General features: G+C 65.7%; 1 protein-coding gene across 2 annotated transcripts in view; it reads left to right on the top strand.

Moving 5' to 3' along the window:
• The window catches only part of SFSWAP (splicing factor SWAP), a gene marked incomplete at both ends in the record, with an annotated part of 29657 nt that extends 14322 nt beyond the window's left edge, over positions 1-15335 (top strand). The window contains 8 exons of one of the 2 annotated variants that reach the window (XM_084253446.1): positions 1597-1785; positions 6013-6240; positions 6808-6998; positions 8404-8669; positions 10521-10646; positions 14303-14467; positions 14938-15010; positions 15270-15335. In XM_084253446.1, the coding sequence (XP_084109572.1) occupies positions 1597-1785; positions 6013-6240; positions 6808-6998; positions 8404-8669; positions 10521-10646; positions 14303-14467; positions 14938-15010; positions 15270-15335 (1304 nt within the window). The remainder of the gene's footprint in view (positions 1-1596; positions 1786-6012; positions 6241-6807; positions 6999-8403; positions 8670-10520; positions 10647-14302; positions 14468-14937; positions 15011-15269) is intronic. The other variant, XM_084253447.1, reaches the window with a different exon arrangement.
• Positions 15336-16887: the final 1552 nt, after the last annotated feature.

The raw sequence follows: 16887 nt of genomic DNA, 5'->3' as shown, positions 1-16887 counted from the left end.
CAAATTTTTCATTTTTCTATTTTTTTTTAAAGATTTATTTATGCAAGAATTGGGGTACAGGCCAGAGGTGTGGGGGTGTGAAAGGACTCACCAGAGGCAGAGTGGGGAGCAGAACAGGCAGACTGAAACACACTGCCGAGGGGAACAGCGGGGAGACAGGAGAGGTCTGCCACGCCATGTGGGAATCTCCCTGGCCGGGGATCGAACCTGCATTGCAGAGGCTGCAGACAGCTTCACAGCGCTGTGCTCAACACGCTGCACCTCCGGGGAGACTCTGTTGTCAATTTTTTTTATTTTTTAAGATTTATTTATTTATACAAGCACTGGGTACAGTCAGAAGCGCGGAAGGGTGAGAGGATTCACCAGAGCCAGAGCGGGGAGCAGAGCAGGCAGAAGGACCGAAGGACACTGCTGAGGGGAGCAGCGGGCGGCAGGAGAGGTCTGCGCACCATGTGGGACCCTCGCCGGTGGCCCGGCGATCGAACCGGCGCTGCAGAGGCTACGGGCAGCTTCGCGGCCCAGCGCTCAACCGCTGTGCCACCAGGGGAGGCCCTGTTGTCAAATTTTTTAATGCAAAATGAGCCTAAACTTACAAACAGTAAATCACCTGGTTCTGTTGTGACGTAGCAAAAATAGGAAACAACTTCCTGGCAGTGTCCGTGAGCCACGTGGGGGCCGTGGCACAGCAGCGTGCGGGGCGCAGGTCCCCAAGGGGCACCAGAGCTCGTCCTTCACCCCAGCCTGGGAGTGGGGTGGGCCCTGGTCTCCCTGTGTGTGCCACCCAGCCCTGAGCTCGGCTTCTCAGCCCCAGAGAGCCAGACTGGCATGAGGCTGGCGCTCTGCAACGGGGCGGCCTCCACCACATTGCCCATCACCCCGGAGCTGGCCCCGCAGCTCTCACGTGTTGTTCTCCCCTGTGGGGACTGGGGCCCGGGTGTGGAGAGGCGTCCCTCTGCAGGTTGGTGTCACCTCAGTCCTGAGGTCTCCCAGTGGGCGAGAGGCGCACGGCCGCCCTTCCGGCCTGGGGCGGCTCAGGCCATCCTGAGGACGCAACCCGCCCCGCGGGGGCCTCTCCACAGGTGCTGCTGCCAGAAAGCGCCATTTCCTTCAGACCCCTCCGTCCCGGGCGCTGGTGAAGAGTCCCCGGGGTGTGCGCTGCAGGGGCAGGCGGGGTCCGCACCAGGCTGTGCACTTGGGGTGGGAACCGGAGCTGGACTGAGACCCGGGGGTGCGCCTGTGTGGGGGGCAGGCGTCTCTGCATGTGCGGCACCCGGAGGCTGCTGCACAGGGTGTGGAGGTGCCCCCCACGCCCGCTGCGCCTGTGGGGTCTTCAGGCCTCTGTCTCTGGGGGCTCAGCCTGAAGGAAACGGTTCCTCCGCTGGCAACGGGAGGACCAGGTTCTCTGAGGACGTCGGGTCTCAGTCTCCAGGGGAGGGCCTGAGCCGCAGTCTGCTGCTCTAGAAGGGCCCCCTCCAGCCAGGGGAGTGGGTGGAGCCGGTCTACGTTTGGGCGGAGGTGCCACAGCCCGAGAGCCCCTGCCGGTCACGTCTCCCTTTGGGCCTCGCAGGGCGGGGACTGCTCCTGGGGCGCTCACAGCTCGCTCCCCTCTGCAGGCTGCTCCAGCCCCCGAGGAGACCCCCGCGGAGGCGGCCCCCGAGCAGCTGGGCGAGGCCGGGGAGGAAGGTGCCCCCGAGGACCCGGCCGACGGGAGTGGGAGAGGCGGCACTGGTGGAAAGAAGGAGGCGTCTTCTGCCAAAAGCCTGGCGGACGGGAAGCTGGTGAAAGGTAGGGGCTGCCGGCCTGGCCCTGGTGCCTGCGTCCGGGCACCGGGTCATTCGGTAGCACCTGCCCCTGGTTGTCTTTCAATTTTAAGTTTTTATTTATTTAATTTTTTAAAGACTTATTTGTTTATGCATGCAAGAACTGGGGCGCAGGCCCGAAGTGCAGTGGGGGGAAGGAGGTGAGAGGACTCCCCAGAGACACAGAGGGGAGCAGAATAGGCAGAGCCACAGAGACACACTGCTGAGGGGAGCAGCGGGGAGACAGGAGAGTCTGCCGCGCCCTGTGGGTAGCTCCCTGGCAGCAGAGTCCACGAACAGCTTCATAGTGCTAAGATTTCACCCCTGTGCCACCAGGGAGGCCCAATTTTAAGTTTTTATTATAGAAATTTTCAAACATTTGCCAAATCAGGCAGAGTAATCTGTCTGCCACCCCGTGTCCTTAGTGACGGCCAGCTGTGCCACGTGTTCCCTCGGGCCTCACCCCAGCTCGTAGGAAGGGCCCAGCACCCCGTCCTAACTTCATGGGTGCCCTTGGCTGCTGAGGGGAGGTTTGCTTTTGACATAATCACTTCATTTTCACAACTAAAAATACTTGACATCAGACGCTTAGATTTTTCTATCTCTAGTTGTTTCTTAAGGACAAATTTTTAATTTATTTCCTTTTCCCACGTCAGTCTTTCAGTCTTTCAGCGCCTGTGTGGCTTAGAGGCCTGGCGTCTCTCCTGCTCAGATGGGGCCTCCCTCCCCCGCCTCTGGCACCTGCAGGGGCCCGTTGCTCCTCTGGGCCCCTCCCCGCGGGCCCCTCCCCTCCGGTGGCCTCAGTTCCCCAGACGGGCCTCTGGGGTTTGAGCCAGGCCTCCCTGGTCACGGGTCTGTTTTTCCACCTTCCACTGTCACAGCCCCGCTGGCCCCCCTGGTCCGTCTCGCTGGGCATTCTCCCCTCCAGTTCCAGCCACCTTGCAACAGGCAGCAGTGTTTCCCCTGTTAGCAGCCGGGGCAGGTTCCCGTATGTGCAGCTGGCCCTGAACCCACGCCCTGGGCATGTGGCTGCCGTGGCTGGCGTGGTGGGAACCATGCGGCAGCCCTGGGGCGGGTGCACCTGCGCCTCCCAGTAGATGCAGCCACGGGGTTGCTGGGTGCCGGGGACGATGTGTGCTTAGTGCTTGGAGGAGCTGCTGTGCTGTTTTCTGGGGACCAGCCCGCCATGCCCCCAGACGTAAGAGGGCCGCCTCCTCCATGCCCTGCCAGCGCTGGAGCCCGCAGCCTGCTTTTAGGTCTGTTTGCGTAACAGCCCGTCCTAGCATCTTCCAGAAATGTTTGCAATACTCTCAGTGATCTTGCACACCCCCGTGCTTGTAACACTATTTCTGCCTGGAGGGTGGCTTTCCCTGTTCAGGCGAGCCCGAGGCACCCTGGCAGCTGTGCTGCTCGCTCCGTCTCATCGCCGCTCATGCCTAGCCAGGCGCTGCTCATTCCCCAGGAGCACAGACAGAGGAGAGGCGGCGAGCAGGACAAGGAAAGGCTCTGTGGCCAGGCCAGAGCAGGGGCAGCCCCTGCTGACAGCTCCCGGGGGCTCTGTCCACGGGCTTGGGCTGAGCTGCAGGGCCAGTGGAGGCTGCTCGGTGCTGGGACCACGACCGCCTGGCACAGGCCCGGCCTCCCGCAGGCCAGTTGAGTGGCCCTGTGGAGAGACTGAGGTGGTGGTTTGGGCGGGACCCGGGCTGGGGGCTGTGAGTCCCAGGAAGGACGGAGCAGACCAGCATGGGGGCTGGGGTGGCGAGGCACCTCTTCTCTGCACTGGATGCCATGTTGACGGCAGGCGATAAGGAGGACCAGGCCCCAGAGGAACAACTGAGCAGAACAAGGGATCTTAGGGACATTCACCAGACCGCCTCAGCCTTGTCCGCTTCCCAGCTGCTTCCACCTCTCACTGACATCACCGAGTTTCTGAATTAGAACGGTGTTGCTGCAGAACAGGGGTGCTCCTGTGTCCCAGAACGCACCTTGGGTGTTGGCAGTGACCCCAGAGTGTGGACGGGCTGCACAGCACCCCCCGTCCACCTTCTCATCAGGGCCACGTGGCCTGCACCTGTCAGGAGGAGGAACAGACGCCCCTGCAGGTTCAGGAGGCCAGAAGGGCACCCCCTGCAGCCTCGGAGTTGGGGGTCACCTCTGGAACAGTGGCTGAGTCACGGAGGCCGGCGGGTGTTTAAAGCTCAGTTACAGTGTCACTGACCGTCGGCCTCTGGGAAAGGTCGCTTTGAAATAGGTCGCATCTCTGAGAAGCAGCGAAGGCCTGAAGGTCAGTCTGCAGAAGAACACGATTCAGAATTCCTCTCAGGCCCCGGAGGCGGCTCGAGGTGGATGAGGACACGCCGGGGGAGGAGCGGGCGGCCAGGCCCAGGTCACGTCGACTGGGGGCACGTGGACTGGCGGCCCTCCCAGCGGTCTGGGGGGCGGCGGGAGGCTTGCGGCCGTGGCGAGAACACCGCTCGGGGCGCCCGCGGCGTGCGCGCTCACGTCTGTAGGAGGAAGAAAACGCGTCCAGCACGAGAACTGAGGGAGAGACGGTAGCGGGTCTAGGGAGGCACAGGGGCCGTGACGGGGCAGTCGTGGGGGCCGGCGAGCAGCAGCCCAAGCCCAGCGTTCTCTAGAGCACGAGGGGACGCGTGTGACTCTGCTTTGGAATGAACTGGAAAATAATCAAAAATTCTTAAGAAGATACACAGGAGAGGTGCTGAGACGTGTATCTGCGGGCCTGGGTCAGGCTGCGAGGCTGCGAGGCCAGCCACCTCGCTGGGACGGCCCCTGCGGCCCGGCCGTCCTGAGACCAGCCCCAGGCGTGGCCCTCACCTCTGACGGAGCCCAGGCAGCAGCCACGTGAGAGCTGCCCAGAGACCCTCTGTGCTCCGTCAGCGGACGCCGGAGCAGCAGCGCCATCGCCCGAGGATTTCATGATAAACCCTGCTCAGCACGGCAGGAGCTGACTTTGGAGAAAAAGCTCTGCTTGAAAAGAAGTGACTCGTACGTCACCCTGGCGGCAATGCTTGAAAAATTAAAGCATGACAGAAGGCAGTGGGGTAAGGGTTACGGTCTCGCCGTTGGCGGGAAGGCTGGCCGGGCTCGGGCAGGCCCGACATGAAGCTGAAAGACCAGGGTCAGCGTGGAGGCGACTGCTGACCTGGCCGAGGCCAGCGCCGCTGTCCCCCTGCAGAGAGGGCTGCTGCAGCCGAGACCTGGGACGTGGGAAGCGCTTGCGAAGAGGACAGGCGTCGCGTGAGCCTGCAGAGCACGTCCTCAGCCACGGCGTGCTCGCCAGGAGGCCACACGTCGGGCCGGGGCAGCGCAGCTGCAGGGCCCGGCGGGTCTTTGGGAGGGTCTTGGGGTCGCCCCCGGCATCTGCGCAGCGCCCACCAGCCTTTAGGACCCGGGAAGCAGCTGCGGGAGATGGGTCGGCACGCCAACCCCGAGGCTGCTGTGGCCGCTCTGGTCCAAGCTCCTCCCGATGGGGACGCCCGTCTTGCCACGGAGGGACGTTGCCGTCTACGGGAGTGTGGCGGGTCCGTCGCTGAGCCAGGGTGGCCGGGCCTGGGAGCGGAGGTGCGGTCCGGGTGGAGCCAACCCTGACCCAGATCCTGTCGCCCCACCGTGGGGAGCCTCGCCCCTCCCAGCCCAGGTGTCCGTGTCCGTGGTGGGGCCCTGGGAGTGTCTGCTCTGGGGCTGTGCCTGGCGGCCAGGCAAGGCCTGAGGGCGGGGGCCTGGGAGCTGGGTGCACGTGGCATGACAGCAGCTGCGGTGTCTGAAGGCGCCTGGGCAGCAGGCGGCATTTGCGGTGCTGGACACTGCAGCCCACTGCACCCCTGCTGTCCCGAATCGCGGGGGGCGGGGAGGGCTGGGCCCGACTGCTCCCTGGGGGTTGTGTTGTGCTGGGCTGCCGTTCCCCAAATCCCCCTGGGCAAGGGCGGGTTCTCTTTTGGTGAAGTGACCCCTTCCAGGCTCTCTTTTCGGGGGGCGGTTGAGGCTGGTGGTCCCAGTGGAGCCGCCGTCTCAACGCACTGTGCTTGTGTTACTTGCTGAGCCCAGAGAAAGAAGGAAAAAAGAAAATAATTGGCATTGTGAGAACTCGGGGCCGGCACCACGCAACGCGGCTCATGGCGGCCAGGGCCCTGCGGCGCTGTGCGGGCGGCGTGGGGCGGGGCCTGACCCGGGTTGCTCTTCTTGCCTCCCACAGCCTCGTTTGCCCCGATCAGCTTTGCCATCAAGGCTAAAGAGAACGACCTGCTGCCCCTGGAGAAGAACCGCGTGCGGCTGGACGATGACAGTGACGAGGACGAGGAGAGCAGAGAGGGCCATGAGGGAGCCAGCAGCGCCCCCAACCCCAGCCCTGTCACCCCGCCCTGCGCCACCGCCGAGGAGAAGCGGCCGCAGCTCACCCAGGAGGAGCTGGAGGCCAAGCAAGGTCTGTGGTGCCCTGCCAGACGCCAGTCCTGCTCTCTGGGGGGGCTGTGGGGCAACCTGGGGTCAGGCACCCCGAAAAGGCCTTGGGGAGCCACTCCCAGCAGAGCCGCGTGGCCTTGCTGCCCTGGCATGTCTTGCCCGGCGGTTGCTCTGCGCATTGGCCCTTCTGGCCTGCTCGTCCCTTGTAGGCCCTCCCGGCCAACGCGCTGAGTGAGCAGCTCTGTGCTGTCCGCCTGCAGGGAGGTGACAGCTGCCGGTGCGTGGGACGAGGCCCTTCTGGCGCTTCCCTGCGTGGTCTGACATGTAGGCCTGCATGTGAGAGGCCCTGTCCCCGCTTCCTCCGGGTGGGGTCCCCGACCTGACCAGCTCTGAGAGGGAGGCGGAGACATGAGCGCTATACAGGGGCCTCGCCCCGGGCTGCCTGTGTGTCCGCCTGCCCTGAGACGGCTCCTGTGCACCTGCGCAGCGGCCCCGCCCTGCATCTGGGTGCTCTTTGCCTGCACGTGACGGCGACAAGGAAGAGCATTGCTTGCTGCGAGCTCATGCTTGTCTGCGCTTATTCCTGAAGCCAAGCAAAAGCTGGAGGATCGGCTCGCCGCCGCTGCCAGGGAGAAGCTAGCCCAGGCGTCCAAGGAGTCCAAGGAGAAGCAGCTGCAGGCTGAGCGCAAGCGGAAGGCGGCCCTGTTCCTTCAGGCCCTGAGGAGCCCGCTGCCGGAGGCGGAAGCCGGGAAGGTGGAGGAGAGTCCCTGCAGCGTGGAGGTGAGCTACCCCTGGCCGCCAGCACCAGGGGGCACTGCAGGGGCGGGAGGGGGCCCCGTGCCCGCGGGCCAGCCCGAGGGGACGAACTCGACAGGAAAGCACCGTCCATGGGCTCATCTGTTGGCAAGCGCTGCAGGACCGGGGCCAGTTGGCCGTCCCAGCGCTGGCAACGTGGCAGGCAGCGGTTTCTAGAAACTTGTGGCTCTTTCTCTGTTCCCCAACATTGCTAACGCCAGCCCGGGCCTGCCCCTCCCATGGGTCACGTTTTGAGCATTTTTGCCAGAAAAGCGACAGCCCCGGCGAGCAGGGCCGGGGGTAGGGGGGAGCCTCCCTGGCTCGGCCAGAAAATGCGTGGCCCGCACACAGACGTCACTGCTTTCCAGACGTGCCCTCCTTGGTGCTCTCGGGTCTAGTTGTGGGTGTTCTAATGTCCCTTCAACGCTTTTACGGCCAAAAGAGTCCACGCAGGAAGTACCTCAGCGCAGCCGCAGAGGCCGCGCCAAGCCGGTCCTCGCCCCGCGGGAGGGGGCGTCTTCTCCAAGCAGCACTCACGACTGGTCACGAGTTGTGTGTTGAAGGTCGATCCCGTCACCCCCAAGCGCAGTACCCCGCGTTGGCTGCAGCGGTCTGGCCGGCCTTTCACAGCTGCCCGCGGGGCCCAGGGTATCCGTCCCCCCTGCAGGGCACCTTGCCTGGATACCCCAGCCTGGTGTCTGCAGGGCTCCCGGGCGCGGAGCTGGGGAGCGGCGGCTGTGGCCTCATCCCAGCCCCACCTCGCTTTGTGGGACTTGCGTTCCCGGCTAGGAGTTGCCGCCAGCAGTTTTTGAGGCGTGAGCAGAGCTGGTGTGTAAAGCACACGTCCCTGTCAGCTCGGCTGGTGGGGAGGGGCGGGCACGGGCCCTCGTCCCTGAGTGTGGCGGCAGCGCACGGGCCCTGGACTTGCAGGGGCAGGGAGGGCAGCGGGCGGGCAGGCGGCTGAAGGCAGACGACACGGCAGGGCTCGGGGCTCAACTTCATCTTTCCCTTGCTCGAGAGCACCGCCTGGTTTCCACAGTGGGAAGGCTTCCCTCTGTCGGGGGCCCCGGGCTGCCCACCTGGGGACTGCTTCCTGGTGTGGACCCCCTTCGGGGCATCTGCCTCACCTGGACAAACGGCCCTTGCATCAGAGAGGAGCCGCCTCTGGCTTCCGCCTAAAATGTTCCCAGAGCGACACTCCCCTGGGGCTCGTGACGGGCTCCCTGCCCCGCGACATCTGGGAGGACAGTCCCCCCAGGGTGCTGGGCAGACCTTCACGAAGTGAGGTCCAGGCAGGAGGCTGGGGTGTGCCCCCCAGCTGCAGTCCACAGCAGCATCCGGGCACCTCACTTTCCGGAAACCGTGACCCCCGATGTTGCTCTGTCTACAGGAGTCCAGTGCCATGCCCGGCCCTGTGCTGAGTGGAGGCCGGCCTATGCCGGCTGCTGACATGAAGCCCCCGGAAGGGCCGTCCAGCAGGAGCAGAGACGCCCCCAGGGAGGAGGAGCGTGAGAGGAAGAAGAAGAAGCACAAGAAGCGCTCACGGACGCGGTCGCGCTCCCCCAGGTGCCACGCGTCCTCCCGGCCCCGCTGCCGGTCCCGCTCCAAGGCCAAGCACTGCCTGCCCAGCGCCTACCGCACAGCCCGGCGCTCCAGGTGGGTGGGCCGGCAGGCACCCGGCCCCGCAGCAGGACTGGGGTGGGGCGCAGGGGGAGGGCGATGTGCTTCCTGCACCCCAAGGGGGTCCTTTCAGCTGGCTGAGCTGCGAATGTGGCTCAGTGGTCAGGTGTTTTTGGACTGGACATGTGAGGGTAAAGCTGCAAGCTCAGTTTCCGTGCCGCTGGCCCGCGGCCCTGGTGTGGGCCTGGCAGGTATGGGGTCCTCACAGGCCGTGGCCTTGTGTCCAGCGTCCGGCCTGGTGTCTTCATCGACGTGTACGTCGCTTTGCGACGTGCGCTCCGAGGGGTGGCGGGGTGTTCGCCAGACCTTTCTTTTTTTTTTTTTTTTTTAAAGAGGCATGTATATTTATTTATTTGTTTGTTTGTTTGTTTGTACATGCACTGGGTACAGTCAGAAGCGCGGGAGGGTGAGAGAATTCACCAGAGCCAGAGCGGGGAGCAGAGCAGGCAGAAGGACCGAAGGACACTGCTGAGGGGAGCAGCGGGCGGCAGGAGAGGTCTGCGCGCCATGCGGGACCCTCCTCCGGTGGCCGGGGAGCAGCCGGGGATCGAACCGGCGCCGCAGAGGCCGCAGGCAGCTTCGCAACCCAGCGCTCAACCGCTGCGCCCCCGGGGAGGCCCCGCCAGACCTTTCTTGACAGTTTTCTTTTTCAAAAGATTTGTTCATCTGGGCCTCCCCGGGGCGCAGTGGGTTGAGCGTTGCACTGTGGAGCCGTCTGCAGCCTCTGCAGTGTGGGTTTGATCCTGGCCGGCCGGCGAGGGTCCCACATGGTGGGGCAGACCTCTCCTGTCTCACCTGCTGCTCCCCTCAGCAGTGCTTTCGGTCCATCTGCCTGTTCTGCTCCCCGCTCTGTCTCTGGTGAATCCTCTCACCCTCCTGCGCATCTGGCCCGTACCCCGGTTCTTGTATAAATAAATAAACCATTAAAAAAAAAAAATTTACTTATCTGTGTACGAGAACTTGGGCCCAGGCCAGGGCGCGGGGGGTGAGACGTGCAGGCGTCTGTTGGCCTCACCGTGTCCCTGTTCTGCAGATCTCAGTCGGCAGCAGTGCCCTGGGGAGACCCTCTGTGCGGGGCCAGCGCAGGTCTGGGGCAGAGTGGGGGGAGTGGCCTGGGGGACCGCAGCGTGTGTGGTGTTTTCACAATGAAAATTACGCAATATGTAATTTTTAATGGCAAAATCAAACTGCTCTTCCCGTTCCTGTTTTTGGAGTGGGTTGTTATAGAAACAGAAGAAGAAGAAATTGTTGTTTTTCCCCCAATTTCTGCTTGTGGCGTCTTCCCACAACAGCCCTTTCACCGCAGGACAAGCCCGGAGCAGAGTCCTTTCCCGCGGTGCAGGGACCTGCTTGAGGGCCTGGACCCCGGTCAGCCCGCCTGCGCTGGACCCGTTTGGGGACCCTGCGGGGTCGAGAGGGAAGGCCGAAACACTCCGGGCGGCTCTGCGTCCCCGCGGCCAGCACTCAGAGCCTCAGGGACGCCTCCCACAGGGCTCTACGCCTCTCCTTGCCTCGCTTGGAAAGACGTCCCGATAAGCTGGGGTTTTATTAGGACAAGAAAGTGGGCAAAAGCAGGAGGGAGGAGAAGCCGCAGCCTGGGTCTGCTGGATGCCGGGCGCTCAGACCCGACTGCGGGAGGCGGCTGCCGGCCACTTACTGGCCACACGCTCTGGCCTCCCGTGCCCTGGGCCCTGGCTGGGAGCAGGGCGTGGGCGGAATGGCCCGGAGGGACAGCGCCATCCTGGCTACAGGCTCAGACCAGCGCTGCCCCCGCTAGTGGAGGCCCCTGCCTGCCAGCCTGTGAAAGGCCTGGTCTTCTCTGCCCAGGTCCCGCTCCCGGTCCCCTCGGAGGAGGCCTCACTCTCCAGAGCGGCGGCGGGAAGACAGGAGCGTCCCCACCGCCTACCGGATGAGCAACAGCCCCGGCGTCAGCCGCAAGCGCACCCGGTCCAGGTAGGCACAGCGCCCAGGGGTTCCCGGGGTGGGGGTTCTGCAGGCTCTGACCCCAACTGCAGCGCCCCATGCCCTGGGCCTGTGCACACAGCTCCTCAAACCATGGGTGCACGGAGGCCCTGTGCCCACTGCGGGCATCAGGGCTTGGGTTAGAGCCCCTGGAGGAAGGCCGAGTGTGAAGCCTTGCTCCTGCACAGACAAGCCGCCGCCTGCACGCCCTTGCCGAGCTCACTGGGCAGGTGTGGCAGGTGTGGCCCCTACTTGGGACAGAAACCCAGCAGAGGCCTGCAGAGCTAGGGGTGTCCGCTGAGGGCTCCGTGCAGTCTCGGCAGTGGGGCTTTGTCCCCAGTCCCGGCACCGGCCAATGTCTGCTCTGCGCACTGGTCCTGCAGCCAGTGTCCTCGGCGCCACAGACTCAGATTCACCCTCACCTGCACAGTGCCAGGGCGCCAGGCGCAGCTCCATGCAGAGACCTTCGAGCGCAGGGCTCTGCCCTCCTGCGGTCAGCCCCGGCACTACAGACCCAGGAGCGGTGGCGACTGTTGGGACCGTCTCCCGGACCCGACAGCCACCCGGGCGAAGACTCAGTGGAGTGGCCAGCTCCGTCCCTAGGGCCCTGCGGCTGCACTGGCTCTGGGGCTCAGGCGAGGGTGGCCCAGCTGGTGCCTGGATCGTGTCTCGGTCATCTGTCCAGGACACCCTCTGTAGGAGCCACGTCCACCTGGCGCTCTGCCCCACCCTTCCCTCAGGCGGCTGTGGGCCTCTGCTGCAGCCTCTGGCCTCCCCCTACCCGGCCACCACCCTGACTGTCTGGCCACTCCAGGAGGCGCTACTGGGTCCGAACGGCTTCTGCGCCGCCCTCACTGACTTCGCAGCGTGCCACTCCGCTCGGACGAGGCCTGCGGGCACCCCGTGTGCCGTGCTGATGCTTGCGCTCCCCCGCCCACGGCGAAGGCCGAGGGGGCAGGGGGTTGCTGCTGTCCCTGTGGACACCTGCCGTGGCCCCATCACTGGGGCGCTGAGTGTGCCCACTGACACGAGGTTGCGCCAGCACATGGTCACCAGGTTTCGGGGTGGTGCTGAGACCCCAGCCTGTTCCCAGCAGCCACCTCTCCTGTCCCGTCACCCTTGGGTGTCTTGACGTCTGTGAGGCCTGCAGGTGTGGCTTCCGCCTCTGCCCCCTCCAGGGGGCCCTGCTGGCGCGGGCCCTGGGCCTGGCATGGGAGGTGCCGGCGGTTCTTCCTCTCCTCCAGGGACACATCTCGGGCCTGTTGAGGCCGGCGCGTCTCTGGTTCTGGACCTTGGCTGCTTTTTGCTGCGAGGGGCCACCCCAGGCTTGGCTGGTTCCTCCCCCACCCCCCATTTCTCTAGGGAACCTCAGCTCTTCGCAGCAGTGACTGTCAATCAAGTGGTGCGTGTTAAGATTTGTATGTAAGAGTAAAGCCTGGCTCGGTGTGAGGGCAGCACAGACAGCACAGGGCGTCTTGGGCACAGACACTGGATGTTCGGCCCTGTCCGGGGCTCAGTGCCTGGAGTGACCTGGAGCCTGGTGCCCGCACCGCACTGGCCCCGCAGACTGCTTCTGCCCCGCGGCGCCAGGGGCAAAATGGCAGATATAAGCTAGAGCCTCAGTAGTGTTTCCACACCAGGGAAGGCAGAGCAGCAGGGAGGGCAGGGCGGTGGGCGGCTGGAAGCCCGGACGGCGGGTCCACTCCAGCGCCAGAAGGCAGAGCCTCAGCCCGGAGGCTGGGCGGGGGCACGGCCCAGCGAGGGGGGAACTGCAGAGGGCGGGGGATGAGGCCCGGTGGGCATGGGGGGGGTGCTGCGGCCCGAGTTCTGTGTCCCTGGAGCCGGAGCTCGTGGACTGGAGGACCAGGGCTGCCTGAACCGTGCCCGGTGGTGAGACACCGTATAAGGCACACAGAAGCACCCGCGTGCTCCCCGGGTAACACATGAACTACCTCCAGCTCAGGAAAAATCACAAGAGAAAGTAGGAAATATCTGGAAATGATGGCAGCGCGGCGTCCAGGCTGCGGGACAGCGTTAGGGGCTTGTGAAGGGGTCAGGCCGAAAGTCAAAGAAACTGGAACGTGAAGAACAAGTTAAACCCAAAGTCAGTAAAAGCCAGGAGCAGAGCAGGCGACCTCGGAGTGGACAGCACAGGAAACAGACAGCGGGAAACCGCGAAGGGTGGTTCTTTGGAAACAAAGAAGTCGAGAAATCTGTGTTGACCCGCCAGGAAGGAAAGGCCTGCGGCCGCTCCCGGGGCGCTGCACGCAGGAGTCTCGCTCCGGTTAACTTGGCGACTCGGTGAGCCGGACAGATGCCCTGAGAGGGGCAAAATGCCAGCCGAGCTGACGGCACAGGAAGTCTCCGTGATGTCACGTCCGCTGCGGAAACTGAACTGATGGTCTGAGGCCTGGCCTGGCCTGGCCTGCCTCGCAGGCACTGGGCCGCCAGAGCGGGGGCAGGAGCGGGCGTGCTTGGGCGTGCTCGGGAGAACTCTCAGGACCGGTGTGAGAGTCCTCACGGCCCAGGAGGGCATTCGAGGGTGACAGCTTGGTGGTGGCGCCTGTCTCGGGAGGGCAGCAACCCCAGAGCCGGCTGCTGGGCTTCAGAGCAAAGCAGGAACATCTTGACCGACGCAGCGACATGCGCCAGGGCCCAGGACGTGTCTCCCTAAGAAAAGCTTTCATCTTGGAAGGCGGGCAGGGCGTCCGGGCAGCTCCGGGAACCCACCGGCAACGGCACCCCGTGGTGTGCTGGCCAGTCCCTGGCGGGGCAGGGGCCGCCACACTGGAGGGGGACACGGCCTTCTCAGGAGGGGCAGAGCATGGGTTCCCGGGTGTCCCGCCAACAGCTGGGGATGGGGCAGGGCGGTGTCAGGAACGCAGAGTGCACGTGGGCAGGCGGGGCAGCGGTGTGCGGGGGCCGGGGGCCCGGGCAGATGGGCGGGTGGGTGCCGGCCTGGAGGGTGGCGCCGCAGAGCCCCTCCCAGGTCCGGCGCTGCTGTTTTGACAGTGTCTGCTCAGAGACGCGCTGCCCGAGGGCCGTTTGTGTCCAAGGGTCCCAGCAGCTCCCGGCACCCCTGAGGGCGAGCCCTGGGGGGCGGGCGCAAAGATCACAGTGGAGCCCAGTGGGGGACCCGTGGAGTCCGCCCAGGATCCTCCGAGAGCAGGGCCGGGGGCCTGGCGGGTGGGCGCGGCCTGTCTCCACACGGGGTGTCCTCTGCAGGGGAGGGGCCTCAGGCCTGGTGTGGGTAGGTCTGTGGGGTCTGGTGCTGTGGGCGGGTGGGGCTGCCATGCAGCCCCCAAAACCCCGCCAGGCAGCGAACTGCCGAGCTCGTGGGGGCTTGCGTTTCTGATTTTCCGTCTCTGCCTGGAAACCCTCGCTGAGTCGGCCTGAGCCAACAAGCACCTCGGCGTTTCAGGTGCAAAGTGCTGGTCAAGACCAGTGTCCCAGAGGCTGTGGGGGGCAGAGGGGCCTCCAGGAGGGCCGTGCGTGTCCCTGCCCGCCTCCGGCTCCCGACACCCTGCGCTGGGCCGTGGCGTGTGGCGTCCTCCCTGCAGAGGTGACGTCATCCAGCCGCCCCTCAAAATCCCCGGAGCCTCCCGCACAGCCAGCCGGGGCCCGTCCTGACCCTGCTCTCCTCCCAGAAGCCCCCACGAGAAGAAGAAGAAGAGGCGCTCGCGGTCCAGGACCAAGTCCAAGGCCAGGTCCCGGTCGGGGTCCCCGAGCAGGCAGGCGGCACGCCGGCACTCGGCCCACTCGGCCAGCGTCTCTCCCGCGGAGAGCCGGGGCTCCAGCCAGGAGCGCTCCAGGTAAGCCCAGCCTGCGCCCACGCCCCTCCCCAGGTTCGCCCTGCTCTGCAGGCCCTGAGGGGCCCGGCACCCCACCTCCCGTGCAAACGGCAGGGCCCAGCCGGCACTCCCCCACCTCGTAGGCATCCCTGCGCACCCCTCGGGAAGCAGATGCCCCCACAGATGGGGTGGGGGCAGGGGGCCGCGTCCAGAAGCCTGCCCAGTGTGTAGGGGCCAAGCCCGGCACGGGGGGCTGCAGTAGGCTTCCGCCTGGCGTTCATGGACGTGCTTGAGTCTGGCGGCGTTTAGAGAGCGGCTCGGACGCGCAGAAAACCGCAGGCGGGAAGTAGGTGTTGGGGCGTCGACTCCCTGTAAAGAGATGCCGCCGCTGTCGGCACCCCGGTCCTGCCAGCACCGGCTCCCAGCTGGTCAGGGCTGGCTCGGCTTCAGCCTCTGACCGCGCTCTCGCTCTCGCTCTCTCCCCGCCACAGGGGGGTTTCTCAGGAAAAAGACGGTCAGATCTCTTCAGCGATTGTCTCTTCCGTGCAGAGCAAAATCACTCAGGTGAAAGGGCCACTCCCTCCCCATGCCCATGACGGGCGCTGCCTCTCCCTGCTCCTCTCACCCGCCTGCTCGCAGGCGGCCCCGGGGTGGCTCTGCCCTGGCACCCCCCCTTCCCAAGTTCCCAAACCCCTCAGCAGCGCGCAGTTTGGAGCCAGCCCCGCCCTTTGGGGGTTCCCAGCCACACCCCACAGGGCCCTGGGAGCAGCCTGCGAGTGCCCCAAGGCCTCTGCAGCTCACGCAGCTCCGTCTCTCCCGACAGGACCTCATGGCCAAAGTCAGAGCGATGCTCGCGGCTTCCAAAAACATGCAGACCAGCGCCTCCTGAGGGCGCCCCGGCCCGGGCCGCCTGCCCGGCTCCCTGGGCCGCCGCTGTTTTGTAAATTAACTTTTGATGACATTTTCAGTTTAAGATTTTTGACCAGCAGTCTCTTACCTGTATATTTGTAAATAATATCATGTTTCTGTGAAAATGTATTAACAAATAAAATGGGGAAAAAATATTTTCTAGCCAGGGCTCCGGCGCCTTCGTCCTGGTCTGGCTGGTGAGTCTTTCCTGGTGGGTCGGCAGCTGCCACGTGGGCATCGTGGGAGCCGGGGGCACAGCTGGGGGGGCTCTGGCCAGCTAGGCTCCCCCACCAAGCCCCAAGGAAGGGTGCCAGATCTGCACCCTTCTTGGGGTGACCCTACCGACACCCCATCCATGTGCCTCCGCACTGAGCCCCTCGGCCACGCATCTAGTGACAAAGATGCCTCCCAGGCCTGGGCGCGCTGCCGTGAGGCGGGGCACATGGTAGAGGCTGAGGCTCTTCCAGCTGCGCCCCATGGGGCTCAGGCCTACACCCAGCCCCCACTTCGCTCGTTTTGAGCGGCCATTAACACGCCCTACAATTCGCCCTTTGAAAAAGTCTGTGGTTCGTTGGGCTTTATGTGGGGTAGAGGGTGTACCTGCTGTTCCAGAACATTCCCTCACTCCCAAGTCAGCCACCGACACCGCCAGCCCGTCCCCAGCCGCTGGCAACACCAGTTCTTGCACCCCCGTGTCTGCACGCGCCAGCGGCCTGGGTCCCTGCTTCCCGGAGGACCCCCTGCTTCGGGGCAGCGCCACCCCGCTGCCCCGCGCACCTCCGGGGGGCTTCTGCCGGGCAGCTGCGAGGGACACTCCCAGGCCGGGGCTGGGTGGGCCCGGCCTCCGCCGACTCCCCGCATCAGCGCGCGGAGCTCGGCATCGGGAGGGGAGCTCCGGAGGGGGCGGGGGGAGGGGAGCTCCAGAGGGGGCGGGGGGGAGGGGAGCTCCGGAGGGGGCGCGGGGGGAGGGGAGCTCCAGAGGGGGCGGAGGGGAGGGGAGCTCCGGAGGGGGCGGGGGGAGGGGAGCTCCAGAGGGCGCGGGGGGAGGGGAGCTCCGGAGGGGGCGCGGGGGGAGGGGAGCTCCAGAGGGCGCGGGGGGGGAGGGGAGCTCCAGAGGGGGCGGAGGGGAGGGGAGCTCCGGAGGGGGCGGGGGGAGGGGGCGCGGGGGGAGGGGAGCTCCAGAGGGCGCGGGGGGGAGGGGAGCTCCAGAGGGGGCGGGGGGGAGGGGAGCTCCGGAGGGGGCGCGGGGGGAGGGGAGCTCCAGAGGGGGCGCGGGGGAGGGGAGCTCCAGAGGGCGCGGGGGGGAGGGGAGCTCCAGAGGGGGCGGAGGGGAGGGGAGCTCCGGAGGGGGCGCGGGGGAGGGGAGCTCCAGAGGGGGCGCGGGGGGAGGGGAGCTCCAGAGGGCGCAGGGGAGGGGAGCTCCAGAGGGGGCGGGAGGGAGGGGCGCTCCAGAGGGGGCGCGGGGGGAGGGGAGCTCCGGAGGGGGCGCGGGGGGGAGGGGAGCTCCGGAGGGGGCGCGGGGGGGAGGGGAG

Source organism: Talpa europaea (genome assembly GCF_964194135.1).
Source record: "Talpa europaea genome assembly, chromosome: 14".
Lineage (NCBI taxonomy): Eukaryota > Metazoa > Chordata > Mammalia > Eulipotyphla > Talpidae > Talpa > Talpa europaea.
Note: the sequence above shows the minus strand (reverse complement) of the source record. Positions and strands in the feature narration are given on the sequence as shown.